Source organism: Eubalaena glacialis, chromosome 1, assembly GCF_028564815.1.
Source record: "Eubalaena glacialis isolate mEubGla1 chromosome 1, mEubGla1.1.hap2.+ XY, whole genome shotgun sequence".
Lineage (NCBI taxonomy): Eukaryota > Metazoa > Chordata > Mammalia > Artiodactyla > Balaenidae > Eubalaena > Eubalaena glacialis.
In genome coordinates this window covers 30,071,785-30,097,216 of record NC_083716.1, presented here as the reverse complement: position 1 = coordinate 30,097,216, position 25,432 = coordinate 30,071,785, and the positions used below count along the sequence as shown (strand labels likewise).

Sequence of the window (25,432 nt, the reverse complement as noted above, 5' to 3'; positions counted from 1 at the left end):
ATATGACAAGTTTGCAAAAGACTATGAATATTTATAGACAACATCATACCTACTAAATGCATAAAGGGATACAGATAAAATGTTAATGAAATTTAGAAGCAGGAGAGAAAACGTTCACTTAGAAGAATTCAAGAAAAGCTCTGAGAAAGAGTTGATCGGTGATATGAAGCTTGAAAGATAGCTAGACATTTTTGCTGGATGGAGATGTTAGGGAAGCCAACCATAGGCAATAGAAGAACTCCAATCATGTGCTCACACACTCAGTCCCTCTCATTCAACAAACCTTCATTGAGTGCCTACTATATTTGAGGAACAGAGAGATTACTAAAATAGAGTCTCTGTACCCAAAGTTTCACAATCTCTTTCAACTCAAAAGTTTCTCCTCTCCTGGGAAAGAAGAAGAAAGAAAGATGAACAGGTGAATTGTAATACAATACTGTCAGTATTTTATAAAGGTCCTTCTGATAGTAACTTTAATTAAATGCTATATGTATTAGAGTTCTCTAGAGAAACAGAACCAATAACCAATAGGATGTTATGTGTGTATATCTCTCTCTATCTATATCTATCTATCTATCTATCTATCTATCTATCTATCTATCTATCTACCTATCTACCTACCTACCTGAGAGATTGACTTTAAGTAATTGGCTCACATGATTGTGGAAGCTGGCAAGTCTAAAATCTGTAGGGTAGGCCAGCAGATTGAAGACCTAGGGAAGAGTTATGTTGCAGTTAGAGTCGGAATTCCTTGGCAGAATTCCTTCTTGCTCAGGGGAGGTCAGTTTTGTTTCTATTAAGGCCTTCAACTGATTGGATGAGGCCCACCCACATTATGGAGGACAATCTGCTTTACTTGAAGTCTACTGATTTAAATGTTAATCTCATCTAAAAAAATACCTTAACTCAAATATCTAGAATGTTTCACTAAATATTTGGGTACCATGGCCTAGCCAACTTGACACATAAAATTAACCATCATACTGTATGAGACAAATTGAACAAATTTGGTCCCAGACTTCTGTCAGTCAGATTAACCAGAGTGACTGACAGACTGTCACACTTAGATGTAAATTTGAGCTCAGCCAAGAACATATAGGGCCAAGGGGTGGAATTTTGGGAGAGGCCACCAACCTGGTGGCCACCAGCCCTGATTGTCATGCATGTTCTTGGTGAGTGTGCCAGTCTACAAGGTTTATCTGTATTCTGATAAAGAGCAGTTTATGTAGCTACTCACATAGGCAATAAAATGGGTCAGTGACCACAGTATATAACTACCATGCATGCTTCTGGGGGGAGGAACATTGGTTTGTGTACTGCTTGCTACAATGTTTGCTGCTTGCTCAAAAAGCCCTGGGTCCTTGGTCCTGAATTCCTCAGCTGCAACTCAAACCCACTGCATGGGGAGCATACACATGGGCCCACTGCACTGCCCCTGTGGGACCTGGTGGCCAGAAGAACCAGTGCAAATACGCTAATGTTCATGATGCTTGCTGTGCATGAGTACATAGTCTTTTGTTGCTGACCCAGGAGTCTTGTGTCTTCTGCCTACATCTATGAAGCAGCAAAGGCTAACATACTAGTTTGCAAGTAGGGTAAAATCTCAGGCCCTTCACAGTTCTTGACAGCTATAGTGATGAGGATGGGATGCTGACAGTGGCATGATATTATGGAAGAGGAAGGACAAGGGCTTTGCAGGCCAGGTTTAGGGATATATGAAGCCTTCCCAGGATCTGGTGGTGAATGCTCTCACCCAAATGGTGGGTGAGGTTGGGGAGTAAGGGTCCCCCAGTGTCCTGCCTATTAATGAACAAAAGTTGAATTAATATTTAGAGGCTGAGCAGTGAGAGGTAGGATTGAAACAAGCCACCAAAATTGTACCATGACTATTATTCACTCTCCCCAGGTGGGTGAGGGAAAGGATATTATCGTGACAATGGGGCAGTGAGTCCTGTTACCCCAACCTAAAGTCAATGTGGCTGAGGTTACTGAGCTAAGGGGTTCCTAAAGCTGAAATAGGTGATGCCAGTAATGATGACCTTGCCACCCAATATGGGTCTTTGGGTGGACTGAACATTGGAAGTTCATTTGGTTGAGCTATGAGCAGCTGACACAATGCTCAAAACTGAAAGTAGTTGCTAAGACAATTTTGTAACTGAAGAACATTTTCTTTATGGGACTCATACTCAATTTCAAAATTTACTACAAAGCTGCAGTAATCAAGACAGTGTGGTACTGGCATAAAGGCAGACATTTAGATTAATAGAATAGAATTAAAAGTACAGAAAAAAGCCCTTACATTTATGGTCAATTGATTTTCAACAAGGATGCCAAGACAATTTAATGAGAAAAAAAATAGTCTTTTCAACAGATGGTGCTGGAACAACTGTATCCACATGCAAAAGGATGAAACTGAATCTCTATCTCACATCATATACAAAAATTAACTCAAAATGGATCAGAGATCTACATGTAAGAGCCAACTATAAAACTCTTAGACGAAAACATAGGAGTAAATCTTCGTGGCCTTGGATTAGACACCAAAAGCACAAGTGACAAAAAGAAAAATATATAAGTTGGATTTTATCAGAATTAGAAACTTTTGTGCTTAAAAGACACTATCAAGAGAATGAAAAGACAACACACAGAATTGGAAATATGTTTGCAAATCACATATCCAATAAAGCATTTGTTTTATTAAGAACTCTTACAATCCAACAATAAAAGACAAATAGACCCCCACTTAAAGAATGGCAAAGAATTTGAATAGACATTTATCCAAAGAAGATTCATAAATGGCCAATAAGCACATGAAAAGATGCTCAACATCATTAGTCATTAGGGAAGAGCAAATGAAAACCATAATGAGATACAAGTCACACTCACTAGGATGGTTATAATCAAAAGACAGACAATAACAAGTGTTGGTGAGGAAGTGGAGAAATTAGAACCCTCATACATGGCTGGTGGGAATGAAAAATGGTGAAGTCACTTTGAAAAACTGTTTGGCAGTTCCTCAAAAAGTTAAACACATGACCTAGCAATTTCACTCCAAGGTATATACCAAAGCGAAATGAAAACATATGCCACATAAAAACTTGTACACTTATGTTTAATAGCAGGATTTTTCATAATAGCCAAAATGTAGAAATAGTTCTAATGTCTATCAACTGACGAGCAGGTAAATAGAATGTGGTATAGCCATACAGCAGAATACTATTCAGCAATAGAAGGGAATGAAGTATCGATACATATTACAATACAGATGAGCCTTGAAAACATTATGCTAAGTGAAAAAAGCCAGTCACAAAGGGTCACATACTGTATGATCATATTTATATGAAGTATCTAGAATAGGCAAATCTACAGAGATAGAAAGTGGATTAGTGGTTGCCAGAGGCTGGGGGAAAAGGAGAATGGGGAGTAATTGCTAATAGGCATGGGGTTTCCTTTTTGGGTGATATTCTAAAATAGATTGTGGTGATGGTTGCACAACTCTATGAATATATTAATACTAAAACAATTGAACTGTACACTTTTAGAGGGTGAATGTTCTGGTAGGTGAATTTATACCTCAAAAAGCTGTTATTTTTAAGATGCCTAAATTAATGTAAATGCAAAGCCTTGCTTACTGGTGTGGAGCTGCTTTCTTCCTCAGCATCCCTGATCCTTCCCTTCCCCTCTATCCTGGTTCTAGCTGTTTTAAGGAGGAAGATGACTAGAGGTAGAATTGAGGTCTCCCTCTCTCCATGAGGACCAAAGACCATATGCATCCATTCAAGTAAGTTGGGAAACTTTGGGGAGGAAGGAACTCAAACTCTTATGGTTCTTTTAGATACAGGTGCCCAAGTCACCATTCTACCCATTTCATTGGGGAGGAGGCTCCTGAATTCAACTAATAAGGTTTGGGCAGGGTTTCCAGTAGGAAAAATAAATCTAAAGTGATCTTGTGGGTGAGGCCCTTTGGACCAATTCAATGTCTTGTTTTTGTGGCTTCCAATGTATATTCCCTATAGAATGTGTATTGGCATTGATGTTTTACATGTTTGTGCTGTGAATGCTCATAATATCCAGAGGCTATTCTCCTGATCTAGAAGAGTCACATGTAGAGAAGTAATGAGACATGTATTAGGATGTTTACATGCAGTGGGAATATTCACATCTAGTGGGACATGTTAATCACTTCCCAGCCCACCTCCCTATTCTATCTCCAGGTGGTCCCAGGAGGAGAAAGGGAAATCACAGTCTTGATTAAGGTCTAAAAGGTAGCAGGGATACTAAGAGATGTAATATCTCAATACTATAGCTCTGTAGGTCCAGAGGAACAGGAACTGGAGACTTATGATAGATTATCACCAACTGAATTAAGTTGTTACTCCTGCAGCCCCCGCTATTCCAGACATTGTAGCTGCAGCTGAATCCACTGCACAGACTGATGGCACTTGGTATGCTGTCCTGGACATTGACAACACCTTTCCTTTATTTGCCCCCAAGGGCAAGGGTCCAGACCAGTTTGCATTCATGGCAAATCTTCAAATATATGTTTGCAGTACTTCTCAGGAGGTAAGGTTAATGAAGGGACATTAATTATCTTTTGTCTTTCAGAGCCACCTTGGAACTTTCCTCAGGAAAATGCCCTGCTGTGGCTTTCCCAAACAATTTAATTGACTTCTGGAACTGGATCTGCCATCCATCATCAGACGGCTAAACATCAGGGGATGGCTCAGCTCTTGCACTGGTGGAAAGGTTTTAAAGTAGCCCCACTATCAAGGAGGTAGACATATACATAAATAATAATGAGGAAAATGATAGCTGCCATAAGACAGGTAAACTCTATATCTCTATAATATAGTCACTATAAGCAGTGAAACTAACCTGCTGCTGCATGAAATTGAAAATTTGTTCCTTTCTTCCTTTGTTCTTTCATTATTCAGTAAAAATGTAAATCTATAAGTCAGTCACTGTTAAATCCCAGGTTTTATCTCCTGAATCATTTTATTTTACCCTGAAGCCAGCTTTTTTTTTTTTTTGGCTTCCTCATTGCCATTTCTATCTGCCTTGGCCGGTAGCGGATATGGTTAACCTGAATTCTTAACTTGACAAAGCTGTGGCAGAACCAACCAGAGGGAGGAGATGAAGTAGTAATGAAGAATCACAGAACTCAGAACAACTGGCTCGGTCTTGCTGTGTCCCCTTGAATAAGTTGCTGGACCTCTCTGAGCCTCAGTTTTCTTCTCTGCCAAACAGGATGAGTTTATCTGTGCTATCTACCTGCCTTATCAGGGAGCTTGAAAAGCCAGATGATTTAGTGGGTGGAAATAAGCTGTGGAACTTATGGTGGAACATAAAGAATAAATTCAAAGAAGCCAAAGAAGAAAGTTATTATACAAGATACTGAATATAGTTGCCTGTGCTATACACTTAGTCCTTGTTATTTATTTATTTTATATATAGTGGTGTGTATCTGTTAATCCTATACTCCTAATTTATCCCTCCCCCTCCCTTTTCCCTTTTGGTAACCATAAATTGGTTTTTTATGTCTGTGAATCTGTTTCTGTTTTGTAATATGTTGATTTGTTTTATTTTTTCTTTTGATTTCACATATAAGTGATATAATGTTTGTCTTTGTCTGACTTACTTCACTTAGTATGATAATCTCTAGGTCCATCCATGTTGCTGCAAATGACAATATTTCATTCTTTTTAATGGCTGAGTAATATTCCATTGTATACATATACCACATCTTATCCATTCATCTGTTGATGGACACTTAGGTTGCTTCCATATCTTGGCTATTGTGAATAGTGCTGCTATGAACATTGGTGTGCATGTATCTTTTCAAATTAGTTTTCATCTTTTCCAGATATATGCCCAGGAATGGGATTACTGGATCATATGGTAGCTCTATTTTTAGTTTTTTAAGGAACCTCCATACTGTTTTCCATAGTGGCTGCACCAATTTACATTCCCACCAACAGTGTAGGAGGGTTCCCTTTTCTCCACAACCTGTCCAGCATTTATTATTTGTAGACTTTTTGATGATGGCCATTCTGACCAGTGTGAGGTGATACCTCATTGTTTTTTAAAAAAAATATTTAAATATTTATTTATTTATTTTGGCTGCACTGGGTCTTAGTTGCGACAGGTGGGATCTTCACTGTGGCATGTGGGGTCTTTAGTTGTGGCATGTGGACTCTTGGTTGCAGCATGTGGGCTTCTTAGTTGCAGCATGTGGACTTCTTAGTTGTGGCGTGTGGACTTCTTAGTTGTGACATGTGGGCTTCTTAGTTGCAGCATGCATGTGGGATCTAGTTCCCTGACCAGGGATTGAACCTAGGCCCCCTGCACTGGGAGCATGGAGTCTTACCCACTGGACCAGCAGGGAAGTCCCACCTCATTGTAGTTTTGATTTGCATTTCTCTAATAATTAGAGATGGGGAGCATCTTTTCATGTGCCTACTGGCCATCTGTATGTCTTCTTTGGAGAAATGTCTATTTAGGCCTTCTGCCCATTTTTTGATTGGGTTGTTTGTTTGTTTGTTTGTTTTTGATATTGAGCTGTATGAGGTATCTGTATATTTTGGAAATTAAGCCCTTGTCAGTAGCATCATTTGCAACTATTTTCTCCCAGTCCATAGGTTGTCTTTCTGTTTTGCTTATGGTTTCCTTTGCAAAAGCTTATAAGTTTTATTGGGTCCCATTTATTTATTTTTGCTTTTATTTCTTTTGCCTTGGGAGACTGACCTAAGAAAATATTACTACAATTTATGTCCAAAGAATAATTTTCATATATTTAGAATAACAGTCACATTATTATATACTTGGTGTCAGGCACTTTCTTAAGCATTCACGAGGACCCCGTGGTGTACAAACTACAGGCATCCTCATTATACAGATGACGGAAGATGAGAAAATCTGCCAAACGTGACACAGCAAGTAGACAGTGGAGATGAATTCACATCCAGATCTGACTCCAGAGCCCAGTCTCTTAAGGACCAAGCTAACTATCTTCTTTTACACAGTGTGCATGCAACACCTGACAATAAACACCTGCCTTCCATATTTCCATTACTAAGTAGTGCACTGCAGCCCCCAGATTCCCAGTCACTGAGCATCTTTAGAATTCAGTAAGGACTGACTATGATCAGGGCATTGTGAGAGATATAAAGACATGAGAGATGGCTTGTGTTTTCAAGGAGCTTACTGCCAGAGAGAGGAAATTAGATGTACCCAAACAACTCTAATAACAAAAGTGATAACTGCTGTAACAGGGTTACAAGAGCCTTGAGAAAAGAGGACTTACTCCCTGTGTGATTTAAAAGTAAAAGTGTGGTTTAGTTTTATTTTTAAAAGTTTTATTAGTGCCAGTTCAGCTGGGAGGTATGTCTGAAGATACTGGTATAGAAATCTTGACAATGAATAAGAAAACATCAGAGCTGAAGGGGACCTCAAATGGTCGAGTTCAACACCCACAATTGAGGTGAACCCAGAGTACCCAGTGCCCCGGGATGAGTGAGCTGGTGGCAAAAACTGGGATCAGATACAGAACTCCTGGCCTTCCTTCCATGCTAAGGCACTCCTTCCTTCCCACTGTCTCAGCAGAGAGTGCCCTGGGGCAAGGAGTTTTCTCAGGAACATGTATTCTTTGGGTAACTAATCTTACAAGTGTCCACTAATGACATCTTGTTGTACAAGCCTTCTCTGATTCTCCCCTCTAGCGCTTTCTTTCCAGCCAACAGTAATATCTCCTACTCGGAGGTCTGGCTTTGGAGATACTGAGTGAACAAGAAAGACCTTAGGGCATCATCTGTTAGCTCTCTCTCAAAGGCTCTATGTTTTGTCAACCCAAAGAGATTGTGAACATGGAGAGAAGGAATTTGACTTTTATTTTTTACGTCCCAGAACAACCAAAACAGTGCTTTGCTTTATTGTATGTCACAACACACTAGCATGAAGACATTTAAAAAATCACTGAAATTTTTAAACATACACAAAAACAGAATTGTATGACAAACTCCAAAATGTTCATCACCAGCTTCCACAAGTATTGTTATCCTGCCATTCTTGTTTCAAAGCCTGCTGAGAGGTGACAGAGGGTGCACATGGAAATGGCCAGGTCGGTGACAGGGAAACGCAGTAGGCATCAGGCTTGGTCAAGGACCCCAGACGTAGGGGCAGGCAGTGGGATACCATCATTCACACGAAGAGACAGGAAGCAAAGCAGTTTGCCAAGTGCTGGTGACACAGGTAGGGTCAGGAATCAGGTGTGGGAGCCTGAGATAAATTGTACCCAGCAGTTGGCTGGCTGCCTCTGTGCCTGGTGCATGCTTCAGGGTAGTCTTAGAGACACCGCGCAGCCTCTGATGAGTGACGGAGCCTCTCCCCACCGCAGCCTTTGCAGATGCTGCTGCCTCTGCTAGGACGCTCTGCTCTTCCACCAGCTTCTCCAAAGGCTGCTTTCTCAGTGAAGACTTCCTCGGCCACACTTTCTAAAGAGGTATCCTCTCCTCATTATTCTTCAACTTCCTACACACCATTCTGAATTTTGTAATTAATTATGTTAGTGTTAGTTTACTTGTTTATTTTTAGTCTCCCCTGCTAGACTGTAATCTTCAGTGAGGGCAGGGATCTTGTCTTCCTCCTTTACCTCTATCTCCTCAGAAACTAGAAAAGTGTCTGACACATAATAGATACTCAATAAATATTTGGCAAATGAATTAATGACAGTTTTAAATTTTTGTTAATATCTTGATTGTTGAAGCACAAGTTGGGTACAAAAGAGTACAGGAAAACGAAAGGGTAATTTCTAATTTAATCAGGGTAAATGGCACCCTCTAACTAAGTGGTTCTCAATTCTGGCTGCACATTAGAATCACTCCGGGAGTTTTAAAAAATACAAACACCTGCCCTCCTCTATAGACAAACTGAATCAGAATCCCTGGGGAGTGGTTCCTAAGCGTAGGTATTTTTTTAGAGCCCTCTAGGTGACTATAATGTGCATAGACTTGAGAATCACCGCTCTAATGAAGAAACACTACAAGGATTTTGACAGTAAGATGAGGGCAGTGAATTTGGAGCAGAAGGCAGGTCTGCTCAAGTCAGGTTTAGAGTGAGTCAAAATGACGTGTTCTATTCAATCCTTTCAATGCTTAAAACCAAATCAGAGATGAAATAAACAGAGATTGATAATAGTTGAAAGTTAGTGAGTGAAGTACCTAATGACTGATAGATTTTTAAAACTTTATAAATAGTGCAGTGCATTTAAATAAGAATTAAAAACAATATTCTATTTCTATTTTTAAAGACTTCTGCTTTTATGTAAACAAACAAAAAAATCAAAATTGAGTTAGAAAAGACAATGTATTATGTTTGGCTCTCATGGTCACTTCTATCAGAGGCCTATTTCTTGGTTCCTAAATGTCATAAACAGACATCATTGTGCCCTTAATGTTTGCAAATATAATATTTAAGGTGAAATAACTTCAAGTTTGTCATATTGTGGCACTCGCAAAAGATCTTTCCAACCTACCAAAGGGCATTCCACTTTTCCCCTCCTTTCTTTCTTTTTCTTCCTCCCTCCCTCCCTTCCTCTCTTTCTAGTCAGATTATTTTTAGATAATATTCTAGTGTTTTAGGTGAACCGACGGAGTTAGGTAAGGTGCAGCTTTTCTCATTTCCAGGGCTGGCCTTGCTCCTCCGTCATCCGAAGGTTGCTTCGAGGATGGCACACTATGCTCCTAAGCTCAAGCACAGTGAGGCTGCAATTGCTTCTTCTCCCTCTCCCTGATTTACTTAGGTTGCTGCACAATTTACTGTAACTGTAATCCCTCAGTATTGCAATCTGGGAGCAATATAAATGGTTGACGGTAGAGTGAGATTTTCAATTGTTGCTTCTCAGTGATTCATATAATGTGCTGTCATTAGCACTTTTTATGTGACATATCATGGTTTCCAGGGCTTATTGGGCCATTTATAAATACCACATGAAGGTATTAGAGCTCGTGTTGCAGTGTGGTTACTGTCTTAATTGCCTTCAGTGGGAAAGGTTGGCAGCATCTTCTCTGGAGGAAAATAAAATGTAATTTTTAGTTTGTCTTTAACCATTTGCAGTCAATTCCTTTCAAGTGCAGGAATCACAGCTTTCCTCTTTTGTTCTTCTAATTCTCCAGTCACTTAATTTTTGCAAAAAAATTTACTTTTCATACTTTGGTTATCATTACTTGGTTGATTTCCAGGTATCTGTATGAATATTCAAATGTATATTATCTTGCCACAGTTATATTCGTTATTAATGATAATTACTGATATTACTGACTTACAGAATTTTACAAAGTGACTTTATAAAATAATAATAGCTGCAGACATTTGTTGAGTGCTTACTATGTGGTAAAAGATACATACGCATTGGTTCATTCAATCCTTTCCAACAATGCTCTGAGATAGACACCATTATTGTCTCCATTTTACGAAGGGAAATGGACGATTGTTGAGGTTTAGTAACCCGCCCAGGGACACAGTAGTAAATGACAGAGCTGGGTCTGAAACTCAGGTCAGTCTGATTCCAGTGCCAATACTTTTAAGCACTACATTCAGATACTCCCCACTCCCTGACCCCAGCACAGTTAGCCCCATTTTACAAAGCAGGAAATGCAAACTCAAGCAACTGGAACACTGTGGTGCTGCCCTGGAGCCTACATCTTCTGATTCCAGGTGCAGAGCTCTTTCTACTTCCTGAGACAGCTTCCACCAGGGCGAGCTGTTCAACTGCGGACATGTGTCACTGACATCCCATGCGCACCACTCAGGTTGATAAATAAGCAACGGATGAAGACTGGTAGTTAAAAATCAGAGGTGCTTCTCTTTAAAGCATCAGGAGCAAAAGAGCTGCGTGCCTGGTCACATGGTGCAGGTGCAGGCTCTGATCTGAGAGGCCAGGGTTCAGAGGCACAGAGGAGGAAAGAAGCAAGTCATGCCCACTGGGCATGCAGCCCAGGCGCTTCAGCCACTGACATGGAGCCGGCCTGAGTCCCAGTGATTGATCCTGCAGCTGAGGATGTCCTTCTCTCAGCAGCCGCAGGTTCCCACAAAGGAAGGTTGCACGTGGAGAAGTCTTTGTCAGGGACTCTAATGAGAGGATTGGGTTTCACATCACAGCTACCCCTAAACAGGTACCCTCTGCTTCTTTCATCTTCCTGATGGCTCCCACGGGAAAGAAAAGAAAGAGAAAGGAAGCTATGCCAAGAAACAGGTCACAGGCTAATTTGTACCACCCCTGCCCCACCACCTCCAGGTTTGTAACTTTGAGATTCCTTAGCTTTTACACAGCCTGTGTGGCCAACAGAGAGCGATGGGAAAAGCTTTCCTAAGTAATTCTTCATAATCCATCCACCATGACTCTCTGGAAAATTAAAGCCTCTGACCCTTTGTACATGATATTGCCTCTGTTTGGAAGATTCTCCCCAGACCTCAAACTCTTCTTCCTGTGGCTAACTTGCCCTTCTCCTTCAAGATCCAGCTCAGGCACTGTCTCCTCCAGAAAGCTTTCCTTGATGCCCCATGCCTGCCCTCTACCCAGGCTGGCATCTGTTCCTCTTCTGTCCTGCTAAAGCACTTCTGCCACCGTCCCTGCTGACGGATCCATCTCCTATCCACCCTGTAAGCTCCTTGAGGGCAGGGACACTGTCTCCAGGGTCCAGCACAGTATTGAGCACAAAGCACAAGTGTAATAAAGCACTTAATTCTTTCTAAACACTCTATTTTTTCTTTTAAAAATAGCCTTTTTTTTTCAGATTATGAAAGCAATAATGCCGATTGCAGCAATTTTTCATACAAAATCCACAAAGAAGAAAATAAAAACTATCTGTAATCCCACCACCCAAAGAAAACCACTTTTAACATTTAGATGTAGTCCCTTCCAGTAATTTTCTATGTGTACATGTACATATGAAATCAGAATCCTACTGTCATATCTAGTTTTCTCAAGGATTATAACAGTATCTTTTGGAGGCAGATAGAGGAGACATTTTTATCACAATTTGAGTGATGAGAAAACTGGAACCCAAAGATACACATCAGTGGATGGCAGAGCTAGGACTAGAATTGGTGACTCTTGTCACAGTACCAGGCTCCGGCTGCTCCCCTGAGGCCTCCTCATTAGGTGGTGCTCTTCTTGCAAGAAGAGAGTGTGCAACATCCAGCATCAATGGGACATGGGTTTGCAACTGGATGTTCTTCCTCAGGAAAGGGACAGATTTAAGCTGATCCTGTTTCCACATCATGGTTGTGTAGTGCATAAAGAGTCTAATGTTTCAAAGGGAAACAAGGATGGAGCACCTAGGATCTCATCCCTGTGATAGGCTAAGAAGTGGAGCTACGCAGATATCATTAAGATGCAGAGTTTCTTTCCAATAGTCAAATGACATCTGAACAGTGATGGCTTGGCTCAGAGCATGTTGCTATGGGAACCACAGCTATAGGTTCAATCACATCATAGACTAGTGAGTTTTCTATGACCACTGACTGTATTCCAGAACAACGTACACAGCAAGTGTTCAATAAGTGTGCATTGGGCTGAATTGAATGTTTATAGTTATTCATAAGGGGCAGTCAGCAAAAAAGAATGTTGCCAGCAAATATAAATATCCCTACCACTACGCCCAGTATAGAAAAGGCTATCCAATGTGAACTAGCTTTCTATTTTATTCTAAGCAAAGGACTAAATTGTAATCCCTCAAACACACACCAGATTGTTAGCTCTACAGATGAGGGAACCAAATCTTATTTATCTTCATGTCCCCAGAATACCTAGCCTAGAGCCAGACACATTTGAAGTGTCAATGCTTTTTGAATTGAATTATATTTGCTAGGCCGGTGTGGGAGTTAAGAAGATGTTGACTAGTAATTCACTATTCCTTTCCTTGAAAGCTCTGTAAATCAAGCTCTTAAAAAAAGCAGCAAGCTAAGTTCCAAAACCCTCTCTTAGGAGAAATGCCCACGGCTGGTGGGGTCTGGACTATGTCCACTGAATGTGCAGATCTCTTCTGCACAAACATCCCTTACTCCCAAGAGAGCCCATGACTAGCCGACAGGCTGTGGAGACTCACATGTTCCCTCTTTCCCAATGGCGAGCGGGTCAGGGGAAAGGGGTGGGAGTCGAGTGATGAAACACTGCTGGACTAAATGTTCTCCTCTTCCCAGGAGAAGGAAAATCTCACAACAGGAGGAGAGTTGGCACTTTTCTAGAGGAACAGCCAGAAAGAACATGGGCTGTAGTTGAAAATGATCTTTTCTCAAGACAAATTTTTCTTTTTGAAAGGACTACCTTCAATATTCTCTCTTATCTTAGATTGGAATGGCCTTGCCAGAGCTGGACTGGAATCCTACAAACTCGAATCAAAAGCTGACTGGGTAGGTGGAGGGGTAATATGGGATATGGGTTGAGGTGCCATTAGGCTAAGACCCGATAGCGACAACAACAGAAAAAAAAATAGTATCTGCTAATAGGATCTTTTCCTGAAATGCACTGAGCTGAATTTGAAGGGACTGTAATAGAAAATACTGATTTTTCTGGGAGGCAACTAAAACATAACTCATTAATGCCCTAAACTCTTAACACGCTTGAAGATTTAATCACAGTGTAAAACCCACAAGTTTTTATTGGCAGTGTTTGGATATCAACTGTACAACTCTCTGAAGTGGCAACAGTATGATCCTAGGTCTGTGACCATTGCACATCTCAGGGGCCTGCTGGCAAGGTCTGTCAGATTGGTGCCCGGGTCTAGCCTAGAAAATTCTTTCCGGGAGACTTAGGACACACTCTCCCAGCTGCAAAGTTCTCTGCTTATAAGGTACAGAATTTATTAGCCCAAAGAAAGAGAAAAAGAAAGCCTGCTACCTTTTAAAGTGCTTTTACATACAGTTTCTTTACTAGAGCTTGGCATTTCCATTAATACAGCTGTGCAGAACATTTGAGCCTTTGTACTAAATCAATAGGACTTGTTTTAGCTTCCAATGAACCTCTGTGCTGCTGTTACCTATCAACCAAGGTGTCTCATGGTAAGCTTTTAAAGAAAGTCACCTGTATTATCGCTCACTTGGGGAGAACAAAGCCATGAGAACTTGCATCTTTAACCTAATACATGGACATGCGAAGGTACATAGAGAGTTGATATGCAATCCAAGTTTGTCCAGCTCTGGAAATCAAACCTGTCTAGTCACCCACAGACCATAGGTTTTCTTCTAGCCTAGGTTTTCTTCTCTCCAGTTCCTCAAGATGCCAGCTCCCACCTCCAGACCCAATTCTGAGACAAACAGTGGCCTCAGACCACAGCACAGACACCAAAGAGAGTACTGCAAGAAGTAGTGTGGCACAGTGAAAAGAAAATAGCATTTAGAACTGAAAAACTCTGAGTTCCAGCTCTTACTACTTGTCTGACCTTGGATCAGTCACTTAACAACTTCAAAGAACCCTAGTTTCTCTTCAGCAAAATAAGTATAAATAGTCATACTCATCTCACCAGGCTCTCTTCAGAGCAATTATGACAAATTTTTTTTATCTTATTTATGTGTTTATATACTTTCCATTTCTCAGTTCACTTCACTAGACTATAAGCTCCAGGAGTTCAAGGACCTTGTCTTTTTGGTTCATCACAGTGGCTGTTTGCCAGGAATAGTGATCAGCATATAGTACATGATCAAGAGGAGTGAAAGAGATTTGAATGTGTGAAGGAAGGAATAAAGGAAAGACAGGAAAAAGGAAGGACAGAGTGTTTGGAGTTTTACTGATGTGTGGTATATGAAAGTGGTCTGTAAATTGTTAAGTATTATACACATTATTAAATATATAAATAATATTTGGTGCATTAATTATACCAGGGTGATCTTTTAAAAATATAAGTTAGATCATGTTACTGCCCTGTAGAAAACCCTCCAATGGCTTTTCATACTACTTACAGTAAAAGTCAAACTCCTTTTAGCTTTCAAAGCCCTTCGTGATCTGACCCGGGCTGGCCTCATGTCCAGTCTCCCCCTTCCCTGCCAGGCCCCCAGCACTCTGGTGTTCTTATGTTTCCTCAAACATGCCAGCTCTGTTCCTGCCTCGGAGTCTTTGTGCCAGCCCCTTCCCCGGCCTGAAAGCTCTTCTGCAAAAATCTGCATGTCTGGCTCCTTCTTGTCACTGGGCTCTTGGCTTAAAGGTCACCTTCTCAGAGAGGCCTTCCTTGTATATACACTAAAGGAGCCCTCACTGACCCCCTCTTATAGTAATCCACTATCTACTTATTCAGGTATCTACTACTAGTCTCCTCCTCAGTGCCTGATGGTCAATAAATATTTACATTTGTGTGACATTATATTTGTTCAGTGCTTACATTTCATAGATGCTTTTCTAATTATTATTTATTTTATCACCACAAGTTTAAGAGCTCAAAACAAACAACAAACAAATGAAACCCCCTATGGTTGCAAACTGAAAATTCCCTCTCACCCCTCCATACCCCAGCCCCACATACACTGAGAGAGAGGTATCCTGGCCCTGTGAATAAAAGCAACTGTGCCAGTCAGCTTTAATATTTGTGACTTAATTGGAGTCATGTACAATCAGGGACACAATAACTACTTAGTACTCTAACTAGAGGGACTCTTCTGAGACATGGACATGGTGCTGTTGGGTGCCAAGATGTTCTCTGTTCTGGGCTTGGAGGCCTGGGTAGTGAGAAGAATAGGGGGGTGGAAATGGGCAGAGGGAAGCAAATGGCAGGAACACTCACTGGTTCCAGTTGGGTTTGTTTACTGTGGACCCCAGGGCAGCAGTAATTCTGTAGGAAGATTACTGGACCAGGGCACAGGAGCACGTTCTAGGGCTGGCACTACATGCCCCTCCCCCCCACCCCAGGCTATCATTCCCTCTGTTATATGAGGTGGAACTGGATCATCTCGAAGGGGAATGCCAGCTCTGACATTCTATGGGTTAATGAGAGGACTTTGACCTTTTATCATGACTAAGATGTCTGTAAGAAGGATAACTCACGTAATATTTTTGATAAGCACAGCTTTTCTGGACTAAGTGGGATTTCTTTGATTGGTCAATAAAGTCACTGGACAAACCCAGATCTCTGCTTTTGCCATTCATCTTCAGCCTTCCCTTTCCTTTGCTTTCCTAGAGAAGGTGATACCCTGGGCAAATCCCCTCATTGTCACATAGGAATCAGCATCTAGTGTAAGTGCACTTCAGCCACTCTCCAAGGGATGGGTTCCTACTGTATCTGATCTTGGCCAGCACTCTCCCATCTGCTTTCAACATGTTGCATCTGACATTAACTAATGTCTCCTATTAGCATTAAAAGAAAACAATCTGGAAAAATTCACTCTCAAGCAGAGTTCAAACAGGCCACAAGTAGATTTGGAATCTCAACTGCACAAGGTTTGTTAAAATAATAGTGGTAAGTATATAAATATATATAAATGTATATATGTGTATATGCATAAACCCATATATACATACGTGTGTGTATGTATTGGGGTATGTGTGGGAGGTGAAGCCAAGAGTCTGTAAAATGGGTCAAGAATTCTTGTTCAATTTATGAAATTAACTGGTAACAGAAGGAGGAGAAAAATTCTACCAGTGTGGAACAAAGCATGATCAAAAGAACTGAAGGACATGGAAAAGGAGTTGGGAACCTTTATCTTACACTTACTGGTAATGGGTTAAAATTCTGGTCCACGAGGTGATTGTATCCATGGTCAAAAAATGAGTGCCGAATCACAACATCAATGCCCTGATTGGCCAGCATTCCTAAAGTGTTCAACCATCTGAAAAGCAGGGGAAAAAAGCTACATCAATACATTGTAAAAATAGCATATAACAAGCTCTATAAAAATTGGCCAACATACACACATACACACCACCACCCACACCCATCAAATTTACCTAGTACTTTAGAGGAAACTATTTTAAGCATTAAATACATAGATGGAAGAGATCTTTAGAGATTATCCAATCTAACCTCTTCATTTTATAAGAAAATAAAGAGGTCCAGGGGAGTAAAATGAATTGCCCTTGGTCATAAAATAGCTTGTTGCTAATGACTTATCTCTTATTCCTATAATACTAACAAATAAAATGAACACCCTAGCCACTTGTAAGCCTAAAGTCATCCCCCCTGACCACAAGACACACAATCACAGAAGCACACACACTATACTTTCCATCACTCAAACTCCCCTGCTTGCACCTATTCACTGTACATGTACTTTACATGTGACGCTAACCCACATACTCCTGTGACCTATGGCCCAGTCATTTGCATCCCTCATATATCACTGTCAGTAGGCAATGCAGTAATAATTTCCCTTGGCACTATAACTAACTATACAGGGATTGGAGTATGCTACCATCACACACATGTTGCAGTGGAGGACCTGCATTGCTCACACACTTATTACATACCCCATCATGCCAAATACCCACTCTCCAGGGCATGCTATCCTTCAAAAATACTGCCCTCATGGTTTTTCCAACACCTACTGCTAACTCTGCCTTCATCATTTACACGTTTAACTCATTCATTCATTTGTGAATTGATTTCATTTTCTTTCTTTGTATTCTGAAATGCAAGGAAACTTCCAATTGTAATAATATATGTGTGTAAGAAAGGTGACTTAGAGCTTCAGTCTTCTCAGTGTAAAAGATAAGGCACTTCACAATCTTTCCTAAGAATATATTGTCTGGCTTCACCTATCACCTCTTCTCTCACCCTAAACTTTATTCCCCAGGCTCTAAGCCACATAAAACTACTTTTGGCTGCTCTCACATACTTACCTGAGCCTTTATATGTTTTAACTTCTCCTTAGAATTTCCTTCCTCTCTTCCACTAACCCACCTCACCTGGCAAATTTCTTCCCATCTGTTAATCTCCAAGTCAAGTGTCATTTCCTTCTAAACTCTGCTGCCCCAGCCAATAGTAGTACCTTTCTCCTCTGTACTTCCCCAGAACTCTTATTCATACCCTCTGCTGGCCCACTGAATAATAATTACTTACTTCTCTGTCTTCTCCCAGCTGGTATGAGCTCATCAAAAATAGACACATTTTAGCTTTGTACCCAAAACAACCATCACAGTTCCTGGCACGCTATAGGTGCTCAATACTCTAAGTTGAAATTGATCTGGATAAAATTAGATTCTAGGACTTTGAGAATCACCATTCAGCATACTAGGGACAAATAATGCATAGTTATGATTTCCCAAATCCGAGACCATATGGAGTTCCAAACCAGTGACCTTACTGACATGAAGACCATTGCTAATTAATGACTATGGCCAGAGCCCTTGTTTCCCCATGGCTTTTCAGAATAGATGGTTAGTTCTGGAGTTGTTTCATCTTCCTCCTGTAATAATATATCTCCTGAGTAGGGGAAATAAATGATGTTCCAGGTCTCCCTTTTATGTTCAAGTAGAGAAAACTGGCAAGATAACTGGTATATCTCACCAAGGATGATTCTGCAGCCATTATCTTTCATCCACAAAACTTTATTGAATATCTACTACATGGCAGACATTACTAGGTGCTGCAGACACAGCAGTATGCCAAGGGTAGGGCATCAAAGAATCTCAAAGCTCTGATTGGGAAAACTACCCTTGAATACTTGGCAGCAGAGAATTCTAATTTGTGCATGCATTTGTATATGCCCTGGTAAGCTTATAGTTATGCCATATATTGAAAAAGGGCTGTAAAATGCCTTCTTTCCAACTCCTTGCTAGCCTTCTGGAGCTTCCTAGAATGCTTTACATTTTTTTTCTCAGGAAGCAATTTATGCGCCTTGGAGAACTGGACTCAAAGGGCATATATCTAGGTACTGCCAGTGGGTTTGAGAGGAAATGGGTGATAAAGAGGTAAGAGAGAAGACCAGGGGCAGAATGAGCTGGTTGTCATTTGATGTGTCAACAAAGCATTGGACATCTGAACTACAACCAAAATCTAAACTACAATGTTAATCTGTGTCTGCAAAGCGACGCAGAGATCTATGGATATTTGGCTGACGCTCATGAAAAGGCTGGTCTCTCTCTAGCTCTCTTCATGAAGGTTTGTGGTATTTCTCGTTTCACATCACTCTCTAAAGGGAAGCATGTTCACGAAAACAGTACAAGAGGGCTGCTTGCTGGGCCCTGCAGAGGAGTCCTTCTGCGAAGGCTGAGCAAAGGTCATTCTTCTTCTGATTCCAGAGGCCTCCTGCAGTACGGACTGTCAACCTGTCTCTCACAGTGAAACCCCGTGAGGAGAGTATTTTTGAAAGAAGACCCTCAGCAACACTGTAGCAAATGCTGATTCACTCCATTTCCTTCACTGAACCATGCTCACTGAACAATCTCTCTGTGCCTCTCATGTGAGGACACAGGGCTGGAAGACCCCAGCCACCATCATGTAGACATTGACTCATTATCTTCATCTGCATCTGCCAGGATGCCATCTTAAAGACAATCTACTTGACCAGCCTGATTTGTCCTTCACAACTGTATTGAAGAAGCTGCCTTAATGGAGAAGAGCTGCAGCTGTATAATTAGGAGCAGCTGTTAGTAGTGAAACGCATAGTTGAGGGCAGAGCTGCAGTTCTTAGAACCTTGCTCAGACAAAAAACCAGGACCACAGACTAGACTGGACCAGGAACAGGTCACTTGGTTAATCTGTGGTCCATGACAATGGCAGGCCAGCCAGAGGCCCTCATGCTTCTGGCTTAAGTTGTTCTCCAGATGATTGCAGTAGCCTTCAAGTTCATTTCCCTACCTCTTGCCTATCCAAACTCTTGTGCATACTACTATCAAAGCCAACGTTTTAAATACAGGTCAGATGGGTCTCTCTCTTCCTCCAAAATCATCAATGGCTTGCCACTGAGTATAGAACAAGGCCTCATTTCCCCTGCCTGGTTTCCAAGGTCTTCCATGATTTGGTGGTAAAACTCTGTCCTTAATCACAGCCCTCACTACACCCGTGCAGATACTGAGGCTTTCTCACACTAATCGTTTCCCCTCATAATGTTCCTTCAGCCTCTATGCTCCCCACTACCATCAGCAACAATCTTCACCTATAGAAATTAGAGAAATCTATGTTCCACTCAAATGCCTCTTCCTCCGCAAAGCCCTTCCTGATCCTCCCACTCAGAAATTCTTGATTCTTTTGCGTGTCTACCCCTTTTGTGGATAGCCCACGTAAGGCAGAAAGAGAGATGGCATACTGTAGTGGCAAAGAGGCTGGACTCTGGAGCAGACTGCCTTGGCTTGAGCCCAAGCTCTGCCACTAACCAATAATCACATTTATCTCACTGGGTTCTTATAAGGGTATAAGGGTATAATAAGGGTATCTAATACACTGGTTGTTAAATTATTAAATACATATAAAGCACATCAGATAGTCCTTAGCACATGGTAAGCACCATGCAGTTAAAATTTATTATTATGACACTTGTCTCCTACAGCTTTTCTTATTCCCCATCTCCATTCCTCCATTCGTAAGTTTCTAAAGGGCAAAACCGCTGTCTTACTCTTACCTATCTCCCAGGACTCAGGTGAAAATTAGAAGAGAAAATGTATGTTGTCTGTACTGTATTTTGCACTGAAGACATAAAATAAAGCTATTATTACTATCATGATTACTACTACTATTATTACTTTTGCTGTAATGCTTGTACCTGAGATCTTAGTAACTAGACAAGTCCCTAATCGCTGTTTGTTGAGTGATTAAACACATTTACAAAGAAATGGATGAAGAATTTTCAGTGGGAAACGAACCCCCACCCCCTCCAATGGGCAGAATAATGAACAATTTCACTGTCCTTTCCTCAAAGCCCTTGGGAGTGAAATTGCAAGTGTTACTCACAAGAATCCTGCAGCATAGGAATCTGACAGATTGTTTGTGCCTCCAGCTGAGGTGGTCACCACACCTTCAAGCCAAATCTTCTTTCCTGGGGTGTATGTGTTAACCACCTGTTCACACAACAAAAGCAGAAGGAGATGATGAGATTTTAAAAAGCTGTTCCCAAATGAGAAGGAACATACATTCCCTTAAAGAAGTTCCTCTCATCCCCTGCTCCCAGGTGGTCATGACCTGTGCTTTTTTCATGGTGATGCACCCCATACAGATAGCTGGCACACACACACAAAAGAATTAATATTGATACATGTCCACTCAAAGAAATGATCATTTTTTTCCCCTAAGAAAACCCAAGTGACAATGTGACAGAAGAACAATGCATCCTTATCTAGGACATAAGTTGACTGCAACACCCTTCACTGGAAGATACAGGTGGTATGACGTTTCCATATTAACAAGTATTGAGAAGCAAATTTTCTTAATACTCTGTTATGGCACATCCATGAATGAGTGTACTGTCCACGCATCAGCAGTTGTGAATCATGAGAGAGGGCAGAGATCAATGTTTGGGAGTGGTATATTATCATTACCAAGGCATGTATGTATATTACAACCACATTTTGAAAATAACTGCAGTAAGTGTAAAAAGAAAAATCACTGACTCACACGTGAAAGATCCTACACAGGGAGCTGCCTTCTAAGCATACACAAAGCCTCTTGTCAAAAGGTGGCCCTCTGAAATTTTGAAATGTCCTCGTCTCTGATCCACAAGCTGGAGATTGGCCAGACTATCTAGATCTGGTCTCAGATTCTCTGGAGAGCAATCTGGCAGTACTTAGGGATAATGTTGTATGCTGGGAAATCTCTGAGAGCAGAGTCTAAGACAAAGGCTTGTCTATACATAGTTCATTTGGGAAGAAATAACAGGGAGCAGGAATGAGGAACTGGGGACTGTGAAAAGGAAGAAGGAAAAAACAGTACAAGAATGAGTTTTCAAGTTGGTAACTACTGGCAACTTATACTCAATTCTACAGGGATCTTGGTAAAAGCCTTAAGAACTGTGTCTCAGAACTGTCCCCCAAGCGGCGGGGTGGGGGGTTGTGACCAGGGGAAGCATTCATCATTTGGCTCCTATTCTCCAAAGGTCAAGAGCAGCCTTGTGACTGTTATCACCCCATTTCATTGTGCAGGCATGAGTGCTGAGCAGGCTCCCACCATGCCACACTCTGCCTTAGAGAAGTCCCAGAGCAGAAAATGAGAGGTCCTCCCGCACCGCACCAGCACCAAGCTGGTTGCAGCCTGTGCAGCTGCCTAGCTCTGGTCTCTGCAGGGATGGCTAAAGTAGGAGGTGGGACTGAGAGGATGCGGGTTGTGCACAAGAGGGGCTGGACAAAGACAGTAGTGTATTTCGGTCCTACGGCCCACCAATTCCTCTCCTAGACATATAGAACAAAGCAATTCTGCCTCAGGTCTCTAAGGGGACAAGTATGAAGATGTTTACTGTGTCACTGTTTGTGGCAGGTGTCCATTGCTAGAGGAATGAAAAAGTAAAATACATACATGAAATATTATGCAGCAGTTAGAGCAATACATTCAGTGTAAGTCCAGCAACATGAACAGGCTTTAAAGATTTAGTGAGCTTTTAAAAAATAGAAACAGAATGAGGTTTATGGCACAATATTATTTATGTAATTACTCATTCATACCCAATAACACTAAAAGTATATAAAGATACATCTCTGTTAAGGACATATATCAAAGACATAAGGAAGGCATGTATAAAATGGAGGTGAATGTAAGTGGGGGTTAGAGATGAAGGTGAAAATTAAAACAAAAGGAGGGCTTTGCATGAGCTGATGATAATAGTTTGCTGTAGTTGAGGAGGGTAATTAATTCTCTGCACCTCAGGTCCAAAAAAAAAAAAAAACCATATGTATGTTGTAACATATATGCCAGAACTTTCCTTTTCCCAGACCCATGGGCAGACATTAGCAAGCAATCATATTCCTCTTTTCATCTCTCCCTATGTATAGCTCCCTGCCCTCTGCTCTCTCCCCTGCGTCTACTAGAGAATATGCACTATTTGAGACCTATTTTAAAATCAGGGTTGGTAAAGTACTTGACCCTTTCAGGGTTAAAGTTGTAAATATATTTCAAAAATTTGAGATGTAAGTAAGGATTATGATCAAGAATAGAAGGAAAAGTTAATAGTGGAGGTCAAACTGGAAACTGTTAAAGATTAAATAAGAATTTCCCCTTGCACCCAGAGTCATTGAGGACACCACAAGGTGGTCCTCTCCCCCTTCTTGACGCTGCTCAGAGAGCCCAACCCAAGGGCAGCTGGAAATAGTATAAATAAGAAAGCGAGAAAAACACCTTAAATGATCAGAAGACAGAGTCATATGGTGAAATTAAAGGCCTACAGTGATGATTCCCCTTAAAACATCCATGCTTTTGATAAACTTTGTGCTTCCTTTATGACTAACTGGAACTATAGGAGCAGTTCCACATGTAGACGTATTTCTGATGTATCTGTGGGGAGGAAGGTAATCTCTATGTCTTACTCTTCCGCCATCTTCTCCCTTGATCATGGTGATGGTTTCATGAGTGTTTGCATATGCCCAAATTCATCAAATTGTATACAGGCAGATCTCGAAGATATTGCTGGTTCGGTTCCAGGCCACTTTTTTTCTTTTCTTTTCTTTTGCACTTAGTCTAGTTTCACTGGCTCATAGGGTGCGGCGGGCAGAGGCCTCAAACCCAGCACTTTCAGACCAGAGTTTCTAGCGCAAAGTGGCTGCACAACTTCCCAACTCAAGATGGAGGCAGCGACGGCAGGCCGTGTGCAGAGAGGCTGCGCCTGGATGGGATCTGGAGCTGTGACTAACTGGAACTGAGTAACATATTTGTGTTTTTCTTTTTTGCCTTTGGCTTCCAGGATAGTCAAAGATTAATTTTTGCTCAAAGATATTGAAATGATTGAGGCAGTTAGAGAAAGGTGGTTTGGTTAAACAAAACAAAACAAAATAAAAAGGTAACTAGTATAAGATGATGAACCTTGAAATCATTGAGCTAAGTGAAAGAAGCCAGACACAAAAGGCCACATATTATATTCTTTCATTTATATGAAATGTCCAGAATAGTCAAATCCATAGAGACAGAAAGTAGATTAATGGTTTTCTAGGGTTGGAAAAAGGGAGGGAGAATGAGGGGGGAGGATGGGGAGTGACTACAAATAGGTATGGGGTTTCTCTGGAGGGTAATGAACATGTTCTAAAATTAACTAGTGGTGATGGTTTCACAATTCTGTGACTATCCTAAAAACCACTGAATTTCACACTTTTAAAGGGTGAATCTTATGGTATGTGAATTATACCTCAATAAAGCCGTGTGTGTGTGTGTTTCTGTGTATGTATCATTAGCAAAAGGAGAGGTAGACTCTAATAGGCAGATAACTGATGTGGAAAGAGGAATACGTCCTGGAAATCTGGGGTTCTACCACATAGCAGCTGTGAGACTTTTGGCTCATCATTATCTTGGACTTCAATTTCTTCACCAACACGTAAAGCCACAAATTTGAAGTAGATGAAATCTAAGTCCTTTCCAAATACAAAATGTTAAAATGTATTAGTATTTTGTAATGCTTATGCAGGTCCCCTTGGCTCCTATCCCTCAAAGGTCAAGCGTAAGTTTGATTATGGAAATTAAAATTAGATAAACAACAAATATGGGGGACAAAAAAAAAAAAGCCAGAGCTGGTCAGAGCTGGTCATCTCAAAAACAAAGATCTGAAGATCTGGGCCAGAGGTAAATATTGCGAGTGGTGGAAAAAGCCACAGGAGTAGGTGAAATTACCTAAGAGGAATATTTTAAATTAGACTAAAAAAGGGCTAAGGATGTCCATCCAAAAACATTAAGGCATTATCGAATGCACTTATTCATTCACTCAACAAATACTTACTGAGCACTTGCTATATGCCAAGCAGAGCTCTAGGGGCAGACAAGTGAATGAAACAAGTCTCTGCTCTCATTGGCTTATGTTTTAGTCAATAAACACACAAACATAAATTTAGAAATAATAAGCACTAGAAGGAAAATGAAACAGAGTAATCTGACAGAAAGTGCCTTGCCGGGAGGGGAGGGTCGATATTTTAGACAGTGGTCAGGAAAGATCCCTCTAGCTCCTTATATAAGGACTTTAAAGTCTAGTTCCTTTAAATGAGGACTTGATTCCAGAAAATGGTTGGATTTATAAATTACTGTGTACACAGGACTCAGCAAGGACACAGACTCTGTGTAAATAAAGTGCATCTGAATTGTCTTCTGACTTGCAGGAAGATTTGGAAGGAAACAATCTAAAACTTCTTGTAATCGGTGAGGCAGAATTGATTAGTGGTTAGGGGCATGGACTCTACACACATTGCCTGTGTTTGAATCCTGGTTTTATCATTGACTCACTGTTGACCTCACTGTGCCTTAATTTCCTCAGCTGTAAAATTAGAAAAAGAGAGCATTTTCTGATATTTAAGTGACCTAATATTTGTAAAGCACTTGGAAAGGTGTCTGGCATA

At 40.9% G+C, this 25,432-nt stretch overlaps 1 protein-coding gene across 3 annotated transcripts in view; it reads right to left on the bottom strand.

Moving 5' to 3' along the window:
- Positions 1–25,432, bottom strand: part of HPSE2 (heparanase 2 (inactive)) — a 632,120-nt gene that overhangs the window by 131,432 nt on the left and 475,256 nt on the right. For all 3 annotated transcript variants that reach the window (XM_061194590.1, XM_061194599.1, XM_061194604.1), the window contains 2 exons: positions 20,868–20,974; positions 16,695–16,809 (listed from right to left, as the gene is read on the bottom strand). In XM_061194590.1, coding sequence (XP_061050573.1) covers positions 16,695–16,809; positions 20,868–20,974 — 222 coding nt within the window. The remainder of the gene's footprint in view (positions 1–16,694; positions 16,810–20,867; positions 20,975–25,432) is intronic.